The sequence below is a fragment of the Hyposmocoma kahamanoa genome, unplaced genomic scaffold, assembly GCF_003589595.1.
Source record: "Hyposmocoma kahamanoa isolate Upper Pololo Valley unplaced genomic scaffold, ASM358959v1 62, whole genome shotgun sequence".
In the NCBI taxonomy this organism is placed as follows: Eukaryota; Metazoa; Arthropoda; class Insecta; order Lepidoptera; family Cosmopterigidae; genus Hyposmocoma; species Hyposmocoma kahamanoa.
The window spans coordinates 11,371,652-11,390,419 of record NW_020653850.1 but is presented as its reverse complement, the minus strand read 5'-3'; the positions used below and the strand labels follow the sequence as shown (position 1 = coordinate 11,390,419).

Here is an 18,768-nt window from a genome sequence, read left to right as displayed (position 1 = left end):
CTCGAAACATAGGATTGTTATATTGTTATTTTAGTTGTACCTACAGGTTGTACACATAATTTGAAGAAATTAAGGTGTTCATCATAGTATTATCGTGCGATATTGAAATTTTTGTTAAATACTTCCGTACTTCCGTATTGATTCGTATTTTGATATGGGATTATGAAATGGAAATAAAATGCTGAATTATTCTCAATTTGAGCCACTCATGTCCAAACAACTGTAAACACGTCTAATATTTGAAATAATTTTTAACCGACTTCTAAAAAAGGAGGAGGTTCTCAACTCAATTTGTGAACCGATTTGGATGAGTCTTTTTTTTGTTACCTCAGTCGTGGTGCCATTTGAATTTTAAGAAAATATTCCACCTCTAAGGGTGGCAAACTAGGGGATGAATCCGTTGTCACGCACTTTCCGGTAACCGATTCCAATAAAACTTGGCAAATAGACGTAATTCCACGAATTTTGAGGTCGGTTTTTTTAGTACTCTATACTGATTTTAAACACCCGTGCGACGACCCGCGCTGTACAACGCGAGTGCACCTCGACATTATGCGAATGTGTGCGTCCGTACACGGCGCGCGGTGGGTGTGCACACATAGAAGCCACGCTGCTACGTTTGTATGGAGTTACCATGTTTGTCTTATTATACTATGCCGCTATAGTGTTTAAGTAGATTAATTATATCGACGAAAAAAACTTTATTGTGCGTGTGCGCTACAGATCGATGTCATTTATATGGTTTATATGTATTTTTCATACAACCTTATTGCGTCATAATGTTTATAATCCGGATTGAGCTGCATATACAAGGTGCGGTATTCGTATCGCCGTCACACTATGTCGAATATGTATGGGAGTTTCATGGCCTCTTTCGTTTCACAGTTATATACTTAGCCGGTGTTTCCATAATGATTCTTACTAATTATCTGAAAAGATTCAGCCTATTATTTTTGTCAGCACATTTGTACATCGGTTTTGTATGAAATATATGGCTCACAGTAGAATCTACGCAGAATTTAAACCACGTTCTTTCATATTGTGCGGTTGGATTTCATATCATGGCTAAACACCTTGAAAATATCCACGACTTGAATTATTTTGATTGTCTTAAATATTGTTTTCCTCAATAACATACATTTTTTGTAGCAGTAAAGCTCAACTTATGTCTCAAGGTGACGGGCGCGGTAGCAGTGCCCCTCTAATTTATGCATTTTAAAGCTCTGAGTGGCACTGCAACTGTTACGGATAGGCGTGTCGATTACCACCAGGCCCACAACCTGTTCATCCCGTCACTTGGTATCATAAAAAAATCTTGTTCTTTTTTTCAAATAGGAAAAATATGAAATATGTTTATGATTTGAACACTTAAGATAAGTATGTAGTTTTGTGACGTGACTAGTAAGTTTATAAAATTTTATTAAGGTAGTTGTAAAAGATTGACTCTATCAATATCTTTGCATATATAATGTGGATATCTTCTGATGTCATTAAAAAGTTCGTCGAAACTTGACATCATTACGTTTTCATATCATCAAGATCCTGTTATCGCAAAAGTCATTATCTCAATTGTAAGTATAATTTTCTTAGAAGGTACGACTGTCACACAATGTTCAATTTACATCGATTTTTTAAAGATACCAAATAAAGATTGTTTAAAAAGAGGAATGGAAAATCCCAAAATATGGAAGTGCTTAATAAAATCCTTCGGTGTGTAACTTTTGATTATGTGCATCTTAATGTAGTAGTATAGTTAGATACAATAGTAGAGACTGATTTGATTGGATGCAATCTGTTTAAGAATAAATATTAATACGCGTACATGTAGCGAAATTAAATTAAACAAATATTCTATATTATTCACCTATTACATACTCACAGTTAAGCTGGTTATTATTGTATAATATTTTGTGATTTCAATGGATACTACACACGAAATCTAATTTTAATTTCCCGCGTAATTGCGTCGCCCTGATTCTTTAATTACAAAGTGATTTATTGATGAATTATCAGTTCGTTACTGGAAAAAGACAAAACAATTTTATCATAAGAACATTTTATAAGACTAATCCCTCTACAATACTATTACATGGTGTCTCATGACTTATGAGCTTAAGGAAAATGATAAATAATTATTTTACTTCGAATATGATTTTAGAACTATTTAGCTGCCTACCTTTTCCTACCTACTGATGACGAGAAATAAAGCTAGAATAAAGTCCTTATCGATCTCAAACGAACTAAAAGCTTTTTTTTTATAGTTAAGTCGTGCACTTTCATCTTTGTATTAATAATTACGACAACACTTGTCGAGTGCTTAAAGAATTGAAACTATTCATTTTCAAAAACTAACAAATGTGCGTGTTATTTATAGATTGATATTAATTTACACGTGTCAGTTCCACATGACAACAAGAAAGAATTAATTTTTCATACACTTATACTCCACCATCAAATAAATAGTCGTTAGGTTTTGGCCTCAGGCTAAGAAAGGCGTGATCGTATCAATCATGAAGATTGCAGAATCGTAAAATTTTTATGTTTTAAATAAAAAACTCAAGCTCAAGGTGAAACAATAGGAGTAATATGAATATAATTTTAGTAGCATATATTATATAATACAGTACCGTAAGTATTTCTGCCGTCAAGCAGCAGTGTTCTTGGTTTCGTTTTGTTGTTTTGATTTGTTGTGCTGGTGAAATTACAGGCTTAAGGGACTTGTCAACTTTATGTCTTAGGATGACAGACGTTTGAGATTTTAAGTTTATGAAGGGTAAGGGTACTAGTGAAATTACAGGCATACAGGCACAGTGGCAGTGCACTCAGATCTTTGCGATTTACAGCTCTGAGTGAGACGATTTGTTCGTCTTGTCACATGGCATCTTAAAAAAACCTAGTTCTGCGGTCAAGCAGTGATGTGACAATTGCTGCGTTCCCATATTGAAGAGTTAAGGGGGCTGGTGAAATTACAGACACATAAGACTTTAAACTCAACTTTATGTCTTAGGGTAACAAGCGCATTGGCAATGCCCCTCAGATCTGTGTGATTTAAAACGATGAGTGGCACTCAGTGCAATTGTTATGAGTAGGCGTGTAGCTTACCCCCAGGCGCACGACCTGTGTTCGTTGCCTCACTTGATATCATAAATGTCACAATACTGAAGTAAATTGTATAAATATATACAAATTTATAGATCTTGATAGAAATTTAATTCAAACTGAAACAGAAATATACGTGCATGCACGATCGACGATAGCTACAGATACGTGTAGCCGAAAATAGGGCTACGTGGCGAGGAGCGTTGACACTTCCCACTACACTTGGGTTCTGTAGTGGAGAGTGGTTGTTAAGAAATACTTGTTGTCTGAATTGATGAGCGAGAAGATCAAAATTATTTTCGTCTCAACTTTTGTGTGTGGAATTTTTGTACGGAGTACAAACAAGCGACATGTGAAGCTAATGGTTATGATTATGTCCTCATTGGATGTTGGTTTTAAATGTCTTATAAAATGCTTCATATTCCACAATGTAATTCGTCTTCATAATTTATGTAAAATACTTTTTTTCGTACTTTGAACTTTAACTCGTCTTTCCGTTGACTTTTTAACCGACTTCAAAAAGGGAGGAGTTTCTTAATTCGACAGTATTTTTTTTGTGTATGTTTTGCAATTACTCCGACATTAGTGAAATGATTTTGATGAATCTTTTTTTGTTGAAAAAGGGGCTCATTAGTGGTTCCATTCAAATTTGAAGAAGATATTCCATCTTTGAATTGAAGGTGGCAAAGTAGGGGATGAATCCTGTCTATTAAATTCATTTTTCGTTAATCGATTTCAATCATCAAAACTTGGCACATAGATGTAATTTCGATGAAAAATGTTACGGTAACCTAACCTAACCTAACCTAACCTAATGATGGAAATGGCAGACAGATAAGAAGAACTCCTAAAAAACAGCAACCTTGTGTTTGGGCTCATATTATTCGTTTTGACGAGAACTTCCATACTATGCGTTTCAGTTATCGTTGAGGAGACTTTTGAGGTCAGTTTTTCTTTAATAAAAAATTTATAATTATTTCTTTTTAACATATAAAGCCCCTTTGCTATGATAATCGAGACGCAATTTCTTCAAAAACTTCTGAAATTTATTTCCGGCAAATGTCACGATTTTCATGTCAAAAAACAACCTTGCGCAAACTAAATACAAATACTTTTAAGCATATTTTTATTATCATACAACGTGATTGTAGGGGCAACGTAAATAAACACTTATTTAAGGCCACGACGCAATTTCCCAAAAACGCTTTTGGCCATATAGCATACGTCCATTAAGTAATTGTATTATTTAGATCTGCAGTTAAAGGTTAAATTTTAAGGTTACATTTAAGATCACTTCAATTTTTTTATTGTTTTGAATGCCTTAAGCATGACGTCGTTTAGTTTCGTATTTCCAAATTAAATTTTTATTGAAAATTTTCTGACTTTTTGATGTTGGTCTGGGAAATATGTCCTTGCAAGCAATGTTCATTATCACGGTAAATAAAGGAAATGGAATCGAAGTAAAGGTCACGACACACTGGACGCGTCTGTCTGCGGTCATTCGCTGGGCGGGTCAAGGTGACGACTGTAAAAACAGTCATCTTTACTCAAAAACTTGCGTCAGTTTTTTTACATTCCTACAGCGTTAAGGAGTTCCAAGGTCAACTTAATTATTTGACAGAAATCCGTACTTCTGCATTCCATACTAATTGACTGCACTGTATTTGACAAGTTCTAGTTCTCTAAAGGGTTTACCATTAACCTCGAAGTTGGCCTACAGTTAGGTTATTCAGTTTGTTCCATAGCCTTACAGAAATGAGAATACAGAAGGCTCGGTTCACAAGATTTATTGTAAGATATAATAAAAGAGGAAAAAAAAAGACTGTAATAAATAATAAAATGATATAAAAAACACAATTTAATTTAGGAAATGAAACTATTTTTTTTTTAGTTTTCATTTCCTACGTGCAACTTTCTTAGGTTTTCGCGATTGTTGCTCGACACAATTTTATTACAAAAAAACTCCCTAAACAACTAAGTAGTAGAATACAAAATATTCGCTCTAAAAGGGCCTATACAACTATATAATTGAATAGTAACCGACGTGTAGTTTTGTAATAAGCAAATGAATATGATTTGTGACTTGGGCACGTCTTCTCGTTTCAAGAATTTTTATGAAAGTAACGACGGATAGAACAATCGTGAAAATAGTGAAGGAGAAGAAAATTCGAGAACGATTCAAAATTTTAAAAACCTAGCCAGAAACCAGAAAAGAGGATGATAAAAAGGTGAGATGACCATAAAGGAGGTCAACATCGATACAAGTTATATATTGCATTTTATGAATACTGAAAATTTTAAATGACTTTAAATATTTACATACAATTTAGCGTATGACAGTGCCCTGATGGACACAATCCTCTTCATAAAGAGTATATTAAACGCCACGCTTGGCAGGTGACTTGGTAATCTCCGTGAAGCTGCAGTTCAGACAAGGAAAAGCTAATAGTTTTCCTGGTTTTATCGACTTGCTGTTTAAAATTAGACTCTATTTACAAGAATAATACAAACGAAACTTGCACGTGTATTATACAGGCTGTTACAAAATCTGGTATCAAACGGATCAAACATTAAGTTGTTTACACCCACGTCAATAATCAACCTATTAAGCACATCCACATTTCGTCGCGTTGGTATTAACCTTGTCTATTGGAACTAAACGAGGAAGCCGGGTATGGTGCTATTGACTCCGGAAAGAGGAAACAGGGCTTCTCGGTCGATCACAATTCTCCAATGGGTCAATAACGAACAAATCAGAGTAAACAAATAAGACCATTTGTTTTCAACATGTGATCAGCTAAGTGATTTGAATGTTAAATTGTCTTGAAGAAATTGAGTCATTGGGTTTTTATTATGTTCTGACACAAGTTACACTAAAAATACTAATTCAGAACAATTCACATTTATACGGCGAACGGTTATTGAATGGAATTCCCTGCCTGCAGACTTATTCCCTGAAAGTTATTACTTGGGCTTTTTCAAGGCGAGAGCTAATAGGTATTATTTAGATGCTCATGCCCTTTGCATCAGGTGAGATGGTTTCTTGTAGAGTAATGGACTTAAATGTTTGGAATCCATACCAAGTTAATTTTAGAAGTATCTTTCGATACATTAAATAATATATAATTAGGAAACATTGACAGAATTTTATAATTATAATATCCCGGTGAACCTGTTTAGTTGGCAAAATATATATTTTTAATTCTATGTTATTAGTTTATTCCATTGATTGATAGTAAGCAATTAAATGAATAATAACATTAGCAAATAAGGCAACAAATTTTTATTTAAACGATATATGTATATCATGTTGCAAATATATATTTGGTCGACAATTAAATGCTTTTCGGAAATTGAATAGTTGTCAGCTATGCAAATATAACCAATACAAGGTTGCTATTAAATTAAATATGAATCTTAATAGACCTAGAATGTTTAATCTAAAGAGTTTTTTTTCTAAATAATATTTTATGAGTGAACGAATTTTGGCATTCGTATATATATTCGTATATCAATAATTGAAATTTTTATAATCTACTTCATATACATTCTTTAAAATAACACAGATCCAAAACTTATTAATTTATTGACATATGGGATCATACTAGAACCAAATTGGTTCTAGTATTTAAATGATAATCATCTACAACTCATTTATGCGTCCCACTGCTGGGCACGTGTCTCCTATCAGGCGAGGGTTTAGGCCATAGTCCGCCACGCTGGTCCAATGCGGATTGGGGACTTCACACGTTTTCCGAGAGTTGTGAACCTTCTTCGACGTGCAGTTTTCATCATGATGTTTTTAATTACCGAAAAGCTCATGGTAAATTTTGAATTCAATTTTGCACATAATTTTCGAGAAACTCCCGGATTCGAACCCATGGCCACTGTTTAAGAGGTGGTAGGTCAACCCATTATAGGCTACCATGGCTTATTCGTTTTTTAATGTTACAATAATAATATTATGTGCAATTTATAAATATACATTTATTGCTCCATATTAATGTTGCTGAAAATGTAATTAAACATAATTACCAGATCATAAATCTATAAATATTTACATTAATATTTAATTTTAAATACACAGTAATAAAATAAAACAACTTTAATTAGCAGAATAGACGAAAATAACGAGGAGCAACTACGTCAAACTAATATTTTAAAAAGCAATTGATGTTTAGAAAAACGAAACGAAAATTAGATCCATCTGAACAAATACAGGTTTGATGTTTGTCGATTCAACAATTTGACTTATTTACAATAGAACTATAAGTAGTATACTGTTTGATGTCGTCACATTCTTTTAAACAATTTTTACAGTTTCTTCTCAGAGTCTCACTGATTGGTATTTTATATAATTGTAATGTTTCTTTCTGTTTAAAATTCTTTAACATATACATAGTTAAGTAAAAGATAGATGAAATCTAGGAGAAGAACATAGGCTACTTCTAGCCACAAAAATAAACTTTTTTTATAGGAGTATGTAGTATATACGGGACGAATGGGCAACCAATAATTTCTCAAGTAAGTTTTACAGTAGCAGCAGTAGAGCTCCTTGTGAAAGAGTTCGTCCAGGGAAGTACTGCCTTACCTATTTCTTCCGCCAAGCAGTAATGTCAGCATTACTGTATTCCGGTTTTGCTGGTGAAATTATAGGCACATGATACTGACTTATCCCAGGGTGATGGGCGCAGTGGCATTGCCCATCAGATCTTTGTGATTTTAAACTCTAAGTGGCATTGCAACTGTTATGGACAGGCGTGTAGTTTACCATCCTGTGCATGACTTGTCGATCCGTCACTTGATATTAAAAAAAAAAATTAAAGCAGTAATCTACATCGAACTGCGCATTAAGGACGTACCATTTCTCTACCGTTAGAGTTTGAGCGAATGTAATGACCCATTTCGATAAAGGCGCTCAAAGATTACGCCCGTTGCTTAAATACACAGGTGTTGGTGGTTAATGTTCCTTTTTAGGGCAGTGCTATATGAGGCTAAGTAAAGTTTATGCCTGTCTCACAATTTATGTTGGATTTCAATGCCTTGCTTGTAATTTACTTGTGATATCTGCTCCTGGATAAGCGTGTCTGAAAAGCACGTCCACTGCTTAGGACTACTTAAAATTGGTATTTACTCACGTTAAGATTTTTCACAGCTAAACTTGAATTGTTATTTTGTTTTTCAGATAAACACTATTGTACTTTTACTACCCTATATAATAAAAACTACAAGTGAAAACTCAGTAAGGTCATAAAAAGGCTCGTCAGCGCACGAGTTCGAAACGTACGCACACGGATAAAAAAGTTTGGCTTATAAGTTTTATAATCAAGCGAGGTTTTTATCTCGTAGTCGCTTGCCGCCCGTCGCGCCGTGCGCATGTCTCGCCGCGTGTTGAGGCGATATAACACGCGCGTGAAAACCCACATGGAAATTAAAAAAGTAAAAATTCCAACCAGCGTTTCTAGCAAGCCCCGACCGTCAAAGCGGTTTGACAAACAAAAACGTGTTCCATTTCCTAATCGCTCCTCGGGCTTATCCGGAAAATTATGAAAGTGGTGTGAAACGGTGCTTCTCTTCAGTATTTCTCGACGTTCACAATTTCCGCAGTAATTTTTTTAGTAACTACAAAAGCTATTGTTCCCGTTTCTATATTTGGGCGCAAAAAGTACTAAACATTTCAGTGTTGTTCCTTTGAATGCGTGTGTTGAAGAATTGTTACATAAAAGTGGGTGGTTCAGTTTTATTGAAGGAAAAGCGGCAGAGTAATTCAGTTAGATGTATGTTCAACATAATATACAACGGGTCACAACATGACGGCAAAGTTCGGCTATGTAAGTGAACTTTTTTATTTTTCACGTTTGTTATTCCAATTTCCGTTCCCCGTAGCATGTTTGAAAAGCGTTTCAATTTTTCATTTTTGCGTCGATAAAACTTTAAGGCGATTTGATTAAAGATGAAATTATTGAAAAAAAAAAAAATCTTTTTTGTTACGTCTTCAAAGTGTCAAATTAACATTAAAAAATACTGTTCTATGATACAAATTGAAGTTTTCTTTTCTTATTATATTATTCATGTTTTTTTTCATATACACGCCAATATCGCGTTTATATTAGAATGTGGAACTTTTAAGTACTTTATTTATATCTCTATATCTCCCTAGATTACAAGATTAGACGATATGTTAAATCTTTAATAGTGTTTTCATAGGCTAGCCGATAAATATTATCAATTGACATTAATTAAAGTAGAACATTTTGTCATGTTATGTTTTCAGTACATACTTCAACTGAGGCTGTCTTGATTGAAAATTTTTTTAGTTTCGTATTTCATAGGATATTTAACCCAATTTTATGGAGCACCAAAATAATTGATAGTTTGTTATACTTATTTTACAGTTTATTGTGTACAGATAAGATATAAAATTTAATTAAAGATAGAGCTTGATAGAGTTCCAGTTAAGAGAAGTTTTTTCAATTACCTTAAAAGGTTTTTATTTATTTCAAATTGTAAATAGTCATGTACTGGAATTGAAGTTTTTGTTTTCAACAGTTACTTGATTGTATAAGTGAGCATGTATAATTTGTTAAACACAATCATTTAACATTTTTTGGTTCTCACTGTTTATTCTTACATCATAGAACGTCATTATATTTTTTTTATCTAAAGATCTATTATCTATTATATAATTTGATTAATTCTCGAAGTTGTTTTGTGATAGTTTGTTATCAAAACTATTTTAAACTTATATAAGTTTTATATAGTATCAAAAAATTACAAAAGTATTTCTTTAAAATTAAATTTAATCTCGAGCACATTCGAAAATACTCTATTCATGTAATCCTATAATAAAAGCAATTAACAACTACGAAAATTTTCATACGTTCACGTGGCGATGTTTGTATTATGTAAAATCATTATCAGATGTATTATCATTATTCAACATCAAATTTTACCATTGACAATGATTTCGTTGTTTCAAGGTTCACAGATAAAATAGTTTCCTTCCTGATTATTTTCAAAAATATTAACAAGTACAATATCTTTATGTGATCAGCTTCCATATCTATTCTACATAAGTTTTGTTTGTAGTGGCCGTCCCTACCTCTTTGTTATACTATAACCTGTGCAATCAAATTCGCACAGGGACCTACTCAGTCAGGTCCTGACCCCAGATCAGCCTGTTTGCACGGACTTCATCTTGTTCTCTAAAGGCTTAGTGCCTTGGGTGAACTGCCCCGGGTGCGAGCACAGTACCTTCCCTATTTTCCAGATAGGTACCGGAGCAGTAGGCACGCTCACTTCCCGTTGCCTCTTTATGTGGTCAGTGGTAGTGGATCTATATGCGTAGCATTGTAACAATCTATGATAATTCGTTCGGTTTTAATTCATTTCGTGAGTATGCAAGCCACTGTGTAATTTGTATTATTTTTTATGATACTAAGTGATTTGACGAACAAGTCGTGAGTAATATTCAGGTTAGTTATTTCTACCTAATTTCGGCGGCAGTATCTATTATTTAAGAATTCGAGTATACTATCGTGAAATATTAAATAATACTTTATGATAATATTCTAGAATATTTAAATAATAAAAATTGTCACCGAAATTAAGTAGAGATAATCTCAGTACAGAGTACTAAAAAAACCGACCTCAAAAGTCCGTGGAATGACATATAATTACCAAGTTTTATTGAAATCGGTTACCGGAAAGTGCGCAAACCCGCACTCGTCTCATAGTTCGCCACTATAAGGGACTTGACACAGGAAATAATAAAAATCGATTCTCACTACTCAAAGTGTATTGAGAGAGAAAAACGCCTTGAATTCGAGAATAGCAAAATCAACCATTAAAATAATTGCTCCTTATAATAAAATTTAGGCGCTATTTATAAAAATGAGTCTTCATGGGTGAACAGCTACCCTTAGAGTTGGATGATTTTCTTCAAAATTAAATGGGACCACTATGAAGGTACACTCTTTCCAACAAAAAAAGAATTATGAAAATAGGTTCACAAATACTGGAGTTATCGCGTAACATACATACAAAACGAAAACATAGTCGAACTAATAAACTAATGTGAAAATTACCCTAGTGCGTCTGGTAGGAAGAAGAACTCTTTCACAAGGAGCTCTACTACTACCACTAATATCTGAATAGCCTAAAGACTGAAACTCGTCAAATACTATAAATTTTTTGTGTGACGATATGTGTATTCCGGTCAACATCCGAAGTGTATGTTTTATTGTACAGAATCAAACACAGGACAAATACGTAAACAAACAATAAACACATTTCATTAAACATTTAATAAAATACTCTTTATTTTCAAATGTATTCGTTAAAGGACATAGATTTGTGAGCATCAAAATTAGGATACAATTTGCATGGAAAATCGATTACAAGTTTCGTTAAATGAGAACTACATCGCTATAAATCTGTATAAATGTCTACATTTTGTGTGTTTTTACATTTTCATGTAAATAATATTGCTCAATGTAAATATGTCAGCAAGGTTTTTAATCCTAAACTGACGCATAATTTAAACGATTAAAGGATTATTTCCGTTTGTTATTGAATTTTCATGTTATTCTTTAATTTATAACTTGAGAAATATTTTGTCGATTTAATTATAATTATGTTTTTAACACGGTAAACATGTAAGCTAATTAAATTATGCACACTAACATAAAATATTTAAACTTAAGTACCTATAGAATATAATAATATATTATGTGCCAGACAACCACACGTTTTTTTTTTCACAATTACCTAGTCTCAAATTAGGGAATTCCCTATACTATGAGTGCCAGAGCAACGGAATTCACTCTGGGGCACTTCTCAGAACACCCAGATCAGAGCCAATTCACAAAAGTTCATTTCCCAATTTAGTCCTACCGGGAATCGAATCCTCCTCATCCACCGTCGACAATATAAACCTCTGGGCTCTCGAGGTCGCCAACAACATAAATAATTAACAAATAATAATTCATTTTGTTAGCTATTCAGTCGCTATACAATAGCTAAACAAATAATAATTACAATTGTTAAATGGTGCCTTAATTACCTTAACACGTGACAAATAAATAATGTAATGTTCTTAACAGATATTCGCATATAGTTTTCTAAATTTATTACTTGTTGGATATACAAACATACATAATTACACAGGATGGTCCACGGCTATGCGACATGAAGGGAAAGTACTTTAAATATTGTAGATGTTTTGCTTCATGGAGGCATTATTTTATTTTTAAAAGTAAGGAATACTGTATTTAAAGACTTAAAAAGTTGCTTGCCTCATCCGTGAATAGAACGTGTATTTTTATGATGACGATGGAAACAGTCAATTGTATTTGTTTTTATTTCTACTATAAATTATTACGGAATAGAAGTCTTTCTGGGTGTATAGCTACATTATGTGAAGTCCTGTATTCATGTTGGTTCAATGTGGTATGCCGTGCCGGTCCGCTCCAAACAGTGGCATTTATATGGGTTGATACATGGAATGCATTTTTTTTATGATAACAAGTCGTCACTTGTCCCGTCAGACGAACAAGTCGTGAGCCTGGGGGTAAGCGACACGCTTGTCGTTAAAATCGCAAAGATCTGAGGGGCACTGTGACTACGCCGGTCACTCTGAGATATAAGTTGACAAGTTCCATTTGCCTGTAATTTCACCAGCACCTTTACCCTTCAAAACCGGAATGCATCGACGATCTCTTTCACAAGGATCTCTACTGCTACTAAATACATTCTCAAAATATGGTATTTTTAACAGAAATATAGACAGTTAAAAATTCGTTTCATAGATACTTTATCGATGATATCGAACCACCTTTTTAATACACTGCATATTTAAGTTTTGTATGGTCAATTGTGGAGAGTAGTGAAACAAATCACTTGAACACGTCAGTTATAATTCTGTGCATTATATCAACCTAATGGTGTACGTATTAATGTATCACTTGTGCATACAAATCCATTGTGTAAGTTATTTTCTTCATGACGCAATGCGAATAGGCATAAAAAGTAAATAAACAATATCATTACAAAACATAATCAGTTATGACAATTCCTTTGTGGGAATAGTGTTTCATGTGCACAAGAAACAGGAATTGAAGTAAAAACTATTTATAGTATTTATAGCCTACTGAAAACCACTACAAATCTTTTTATATTTGTTTATAATCTTATTAGTTTCACCGCTTTTATTATACGTTCTAAATTCGACCGTACATGTTTTTGGCGCCTTTTTACATAAATGTTTTTAATCTCCCATTGTTTTGGCTTTGTGCTTATTTTCCTACTTTTGTGTAATGAACTCTATATGTAATACACACATCAAAAAGTGTCTAGGGATCAAGGTATATTTTTAAAATATTTGGTTACTTCATTAAAGTTAAATAAAAATAACTTTATAAATTTATTAAATTTTGTAATTGATTAAAAACCACTGGTGTTTAAAAAAAAGACCTGATTTTCAGTAACTGGCAAAACCGTGTTTAGCCATAGACACTTTTGATTATATATTTTGCATCTACATATATACAGTCCGATTTAGTACTAATTTATAAAATAATATAATCAATGTACAGTACGTGCTGTATCTAAAGGTCGAATTTCATCGATTGCACGATGCAGTGGCGTATGAACGTCATTTTTGCCCCTTTATAAGTAATATATAAATATGCAGCAGTAATATTATTTATATGGGTCATGTTACTCGTTATGATGTGGTATTATGTTTGTAATGGTTATGTGTATGATATTGAAAGTGAGTATGTGTAAATTTAATTGAAAATGTTACACAGAGCTTTCAATTGGCTAGAATAACCACGTGATAATGTTGGGAGTTCGTGCGTGGTGCAAGTTGATACGATTTTTTAAGAAATCTCAGAAAGATAGTTGGTTTTAGATAAGCTATTCTAAAACCCATCGATATGTGAATTGGAATGTTGTTTGAAATTTATTACTAGTTATAAATTGCAGAACTGGGTTTTCATCCAAGTACATTAAGGAGACACGATCGAAACTATTTTGTTACTAGTAGGAAAAAGAGTTGTGATGCATAAGGCTTTCAGTCTTGTTGCATTTCTCTGGTTCAGGAAAATAAACCGTGTTATGGTGTGATCTCGAAAACCGGGGAAAACTTTAGTTAATTTATAAAATAAACAATTATTTATTAAAGTTTTTTCATTCTACGAAATCTAGACATAGTATAAAGCTAGCGGGCCACATGGAATTCCCGCAATAGTCCTGCGCAACTGTGCGCCTGAGTTGTATCCTGTCCTCACACGCCTGTACCGCCTCTCACTTGAGACTGGTGTAGTTCCCAGATCGTGGAAGCTTACAAACGTGCAACCTGTGCCAAAAAAGGGAAGGACCTCTCTCAGTCAGTTCCATACTCTGCAAGACTATGGAACGTGTACTCAACAACCGTCTCCTATCGTACCTTGAAGACAACGACCTCCTCAGTGATCACCAGTACGGACTCTGACCAGGGCTATATACTGGGGATCTTCTTGTGTATGCCTGTCACATATGGAGCGAGGATAGGAAAGCAAGGCGAAGCACTTGCAGTGTCTTTGGACATTTCTAAAGCCTTTGACATGGTCTGGCACGCAAGCCTTTTAAGCAAGCTTACATGTTATGGGCTTCCCACTGACCTTTACAATTGGATCTCGGATTTCTTGAGCGAACGTTCGATTCGAGTGGTCTTAGAAGGGTACTCTTCCGAACATATGGCGATAGATTCTGGAGTTCCTCAAGGTTCCGTACTGTCTGCAACTCTCTTTCTGCTGCATATCAATGATATGTTAATTCCAGGCACCTTTGCGTATGCTGATGACAGCATAGTTGTAGATAGGTACTTGACCAATGTAAGGGTCAGTGGAGAGGAAATCCAGTCTTGTCGAGAGTCCACTGTTAGCCGTTTAGATTTGACACTCCAGATAGTCTCCGATTGGGGTAATGACAATCTTGTTAAATTTAACGCTACCAAAACCCCCCTACCAAGTCCCTTTGAGCTGACACCGACTTTTCGTGATATATCCATACCGATAGCCGACTTTCTCCAGCTACTTGGAATGGACCTGTCGTCCAATTTGAACTTCGGCAGATATATTGAATCCATGGTCGAAAATGCAGCAAGGAAACTTGGAATCCTTTCCAGGGTGAGCCGTTACTTTATACCGGGACAGTTATTTCAGCTGTACCAAGCACAAGTCCGATCGTGCATGGAGTACTGCTGCCACCTTTGGGATGGCTCTGCTACGTATAACTGGCCACTTTGGATTCAATTGACAAGCGTGTCAAGAGGCTTATAGGTGATACGGAATTAGTGGAGGCGAAGCTGCAGAGCCTTGAATACCTCCGTAAAGTTGCCTGCTTATGGGTATTTTACAGGATATATCACAGAGAGTGTGCGATGGAATTACACGATTTAATTCTGCCTTCCCTTTTCCATCACTAGGCGTAGGCTTGGGTTCCACCCCTATGTTGTGGATATTCCAAAGATTCGCACGAAGCGTTACGCTTCCACATTTATATGGCGAACGGCTATGGAGTGGAATTCCCAGCCTGCAGACTTGTTCCCTGAACGTTATAACTCGGGTCTTTTCAAGGCGAGAGTGAATAGGCATTATTTAGGTGTACAGGTGAGATGGAGGTCAAATGCGCACTTAAATTTTATAAAAAAGAAAATATATATACTGGGTTCGTGAGAATCAAAGTTCGTTTCAAGATAATATAGAAGGATTATACTAAGCTCTCCCTTACAGTGTTACCATGTCTATGTAACCTGAATAAAAATATACTGTTGGTTTAGTTCATAGGGTTCCAACCTTTGTAACTCACCGCCTATTTAGGCAAGATAAAAAATATTTCAACTCCCACCACCACAAAAAATAATTGAAAACACGTATTATTTAAATTAACACAAAAAATCATAAGGAAAAAATTACAAATGCGGTGTATAGTATGTATGTGTGTTTATAACATAGATAATTCAGGTTTTTTCAGGAGAGCATTTTTGCTTTCGAGGTCCCTACCGCCTTAGGACTCTTCCAGCGCCCATTGGTTTAGTTGCTTAATTAAGCGACGTAAGCTTCAAAATTCTCGATACTCCCAAGGTTAAAATAAGGCTGTAATGTAAATACCACTGTGACAGCCAAAGTAACGTTTCGGAGGTATAGCTATTCTTTTCTATATACTTCCTGCTGAATCAATGAAACAGAAACCAATACTGAAACCACGGACAATCTTTTTAATCGATAATTAAAAAAAAGGAAAAGATTATACGTTCGGCTGTATTTGTATATTATTTTATGTATGTATATGATTTTGAAAATTCTTTGTTTGAAAGGGTGCACTCTTGTTGTGGTCCCATTGTCATCAAGTCAGAATCTGATGAGAGGATTTCATGAAAATCGAAGGAAATCCTCAAATTTTATAGCCATGTCCGTGTATTCACCAATTTCTCCATCAATTCTTCACCGATTTTCAAAATTCTTCTTTTGTTTGAAAGAGTATACTTTCGAGGTGGTCTCTGATGCTGTTCCGGATTTGTTTCGGCAATCACAAATGACTACTTATTTTCCGCAAATAAAAGTCGACTTTTCACTTGACACAATATACTTGTAATCAACAAATCAACGTCTCCATGACACCCAGAAAATAAAATATATAAAGTGTACAAAGGAGTGCGTAACAGTCCATTGTCACCAAGAATACAGAATCTGATGAGGGATCCATGGGGATCCCATGGAAATCGAAAAAAGTCGATAAGCAAATTTTGAGGTAGGTTTTTTTTTCAATGAAAAAGTTATTGAAAATTAGTTACAATAGTATTGTTGTTGTATAATATTACAATCATTGTTTACATCGCATTTGCATTCTATGAACTGGAATAAACAAATCTTAAAGTTATTTAAATAATACACTTATTTTTCAATTGTCAGTTCAATCAACTATTTTAGTACTGTACAAATACACTCAACGATGTTTGCGCTTTCCATTTTCAAGTAGACTCGTTTTGTGTGTCGGACAACGGATTTAAATAAATAAATATTGTTCACATACCTGTTATTTCATATACAGTTACATAAACTTGACGGTATATAAAGTGACAAAGTTACAATATATATAGCGAAAGTATTCGATTTTCATAATAAATATTTCAATGCAACTAAAAATCACCCAGGACGTCTGATGTTCATGTTGGTAATATTGTATGAGTAAGATATCACACAATTTTAAGAAAAGTTTCCAGAGACATATTTATTGTAATTTCAATCCGTGTGTAATGCACGAAACTGAACTTCAGGTTCCTGAAATGTGTTTAAAATAGTAATTCTGCGCATTTATAATGTCATTATAGTTCTTAATTTTCTTCTCGTCCTTTTTAAAATTTGTGAAATATTAGAGTTCAAAGAAAACTGATGTATTTTTTCTTATTTGCAGGTTACCACAGCTTGCCGTCTCTGCGAAGATATTGTGCCTCCTGATGGTAAGTTTTAGTGTTACTGTAAATATTGCCGCATATCGTGTCAATTTAAAAAAATAATAATTTCGTTTCTTGTTTAAAATTTTTTATGTTCTTACAATAGGGGTTGGTATGATATGTACATATAGTTACATCACATATTTTCGTAAATAACAATTAAATTAACTTACTAATTACCTATTCCCATATAATGGAACATTTTTTATAAAAAAGAAAAAGGTCGATAAAATGTAAAATCTGTATTAAATTTTAATTTTCTATATTAAGCCAATCGGCATTGTAAATTATGTAATCAAATTTTTATTGTATTCAATTATCTTAATTAAAAAATGAGTTAAACAGGTAACCGGCACCAATCAGAGTATAATCGATTTACAGCAGAAAAAACTATTAAATAAATAATCATTAAAGGTTATCGACTACTTGAACTAAATACATAATATCGTTCACAATGTTTGTAATTGTTATTTTTTATGTTATTCATTAAATAAAGAAGTGATTTGACATTTGAATTAATTTTGTTTACATTGATTTATTTGTTGATTGAGTTATTTGTTTTTGTTTGAGATTGTCCATGTTTTAAGAAACTAATTGAGTTACTAAATAAAGTGGACGAAGAAAAAATACTCTTTATTAATTTGAGTAATTTAATCGCGAATACGCATTTCTCTCAATTATTACGTAAAGTTAGTAAATCAGTGTGGTACGTAATTTACTTTAACAGTTAAAATTTCGGTAGTTACAACAAGATATAAACACCTATAATAGAACGTACAGGAATAGCGATCTTAAAATTGGATTTCTTTAAGATCTCTTTAAAATATTCTGCACAAATAATAGAGTTTGTTGGCAAATTTTTGTGAGTATAATATTATAACGAAAATGGAACGTAAGGTTACAATTTAATAGTAATATTATTTTATTGTAATCTAACAATGTATAATCCGTACAAGATTGTGCAAGATACAATCACAACCTACAATTATAAGTGGAACTGGTAACTTATTCCATAGGTAAGATATTCAAAATTCACTTACTCATATGGCAGATTTCCTTGAAGATCATAATGTTGAAAACTCTAGAGAAACTCGAATACGTAAAGCAAACTTTTTGCGCTATATGAAGTTTGATTTCAAACTGTGATGTCCTCACGTAGCGCAAAAAGT

At 33.7% G+C, this 18,768-nt stretch overlaps 1 protein-coding gene across 3 annotated transcripts in view; it reads left to right on the top strand.

The window, feature by feature from the left end:
• LOC113229447 overlaps positions 1–18,768 on the top strand; it is a 107,148-nt gene that overhangs the window by 52,170 nt on the left and 36,210 nt on the right. For 2 of the 3 annotated variants that reach the window (XM_026463039.1, XM_026463038.1), the window contains exon 3: positions 17,560–17,605. In XM_026463039.1, the coding sequence (XP_026318824.1) occupies positions 17,560–17,605 (46 nt within the window). Of the gene's footprint in view, positions 1–8,460; positions 8,931–17,559; positions 17,606–18,768 lie in introns of those variants that run through there. The other variant, XM_026463040.1, reaches the window with a different exon arrangement.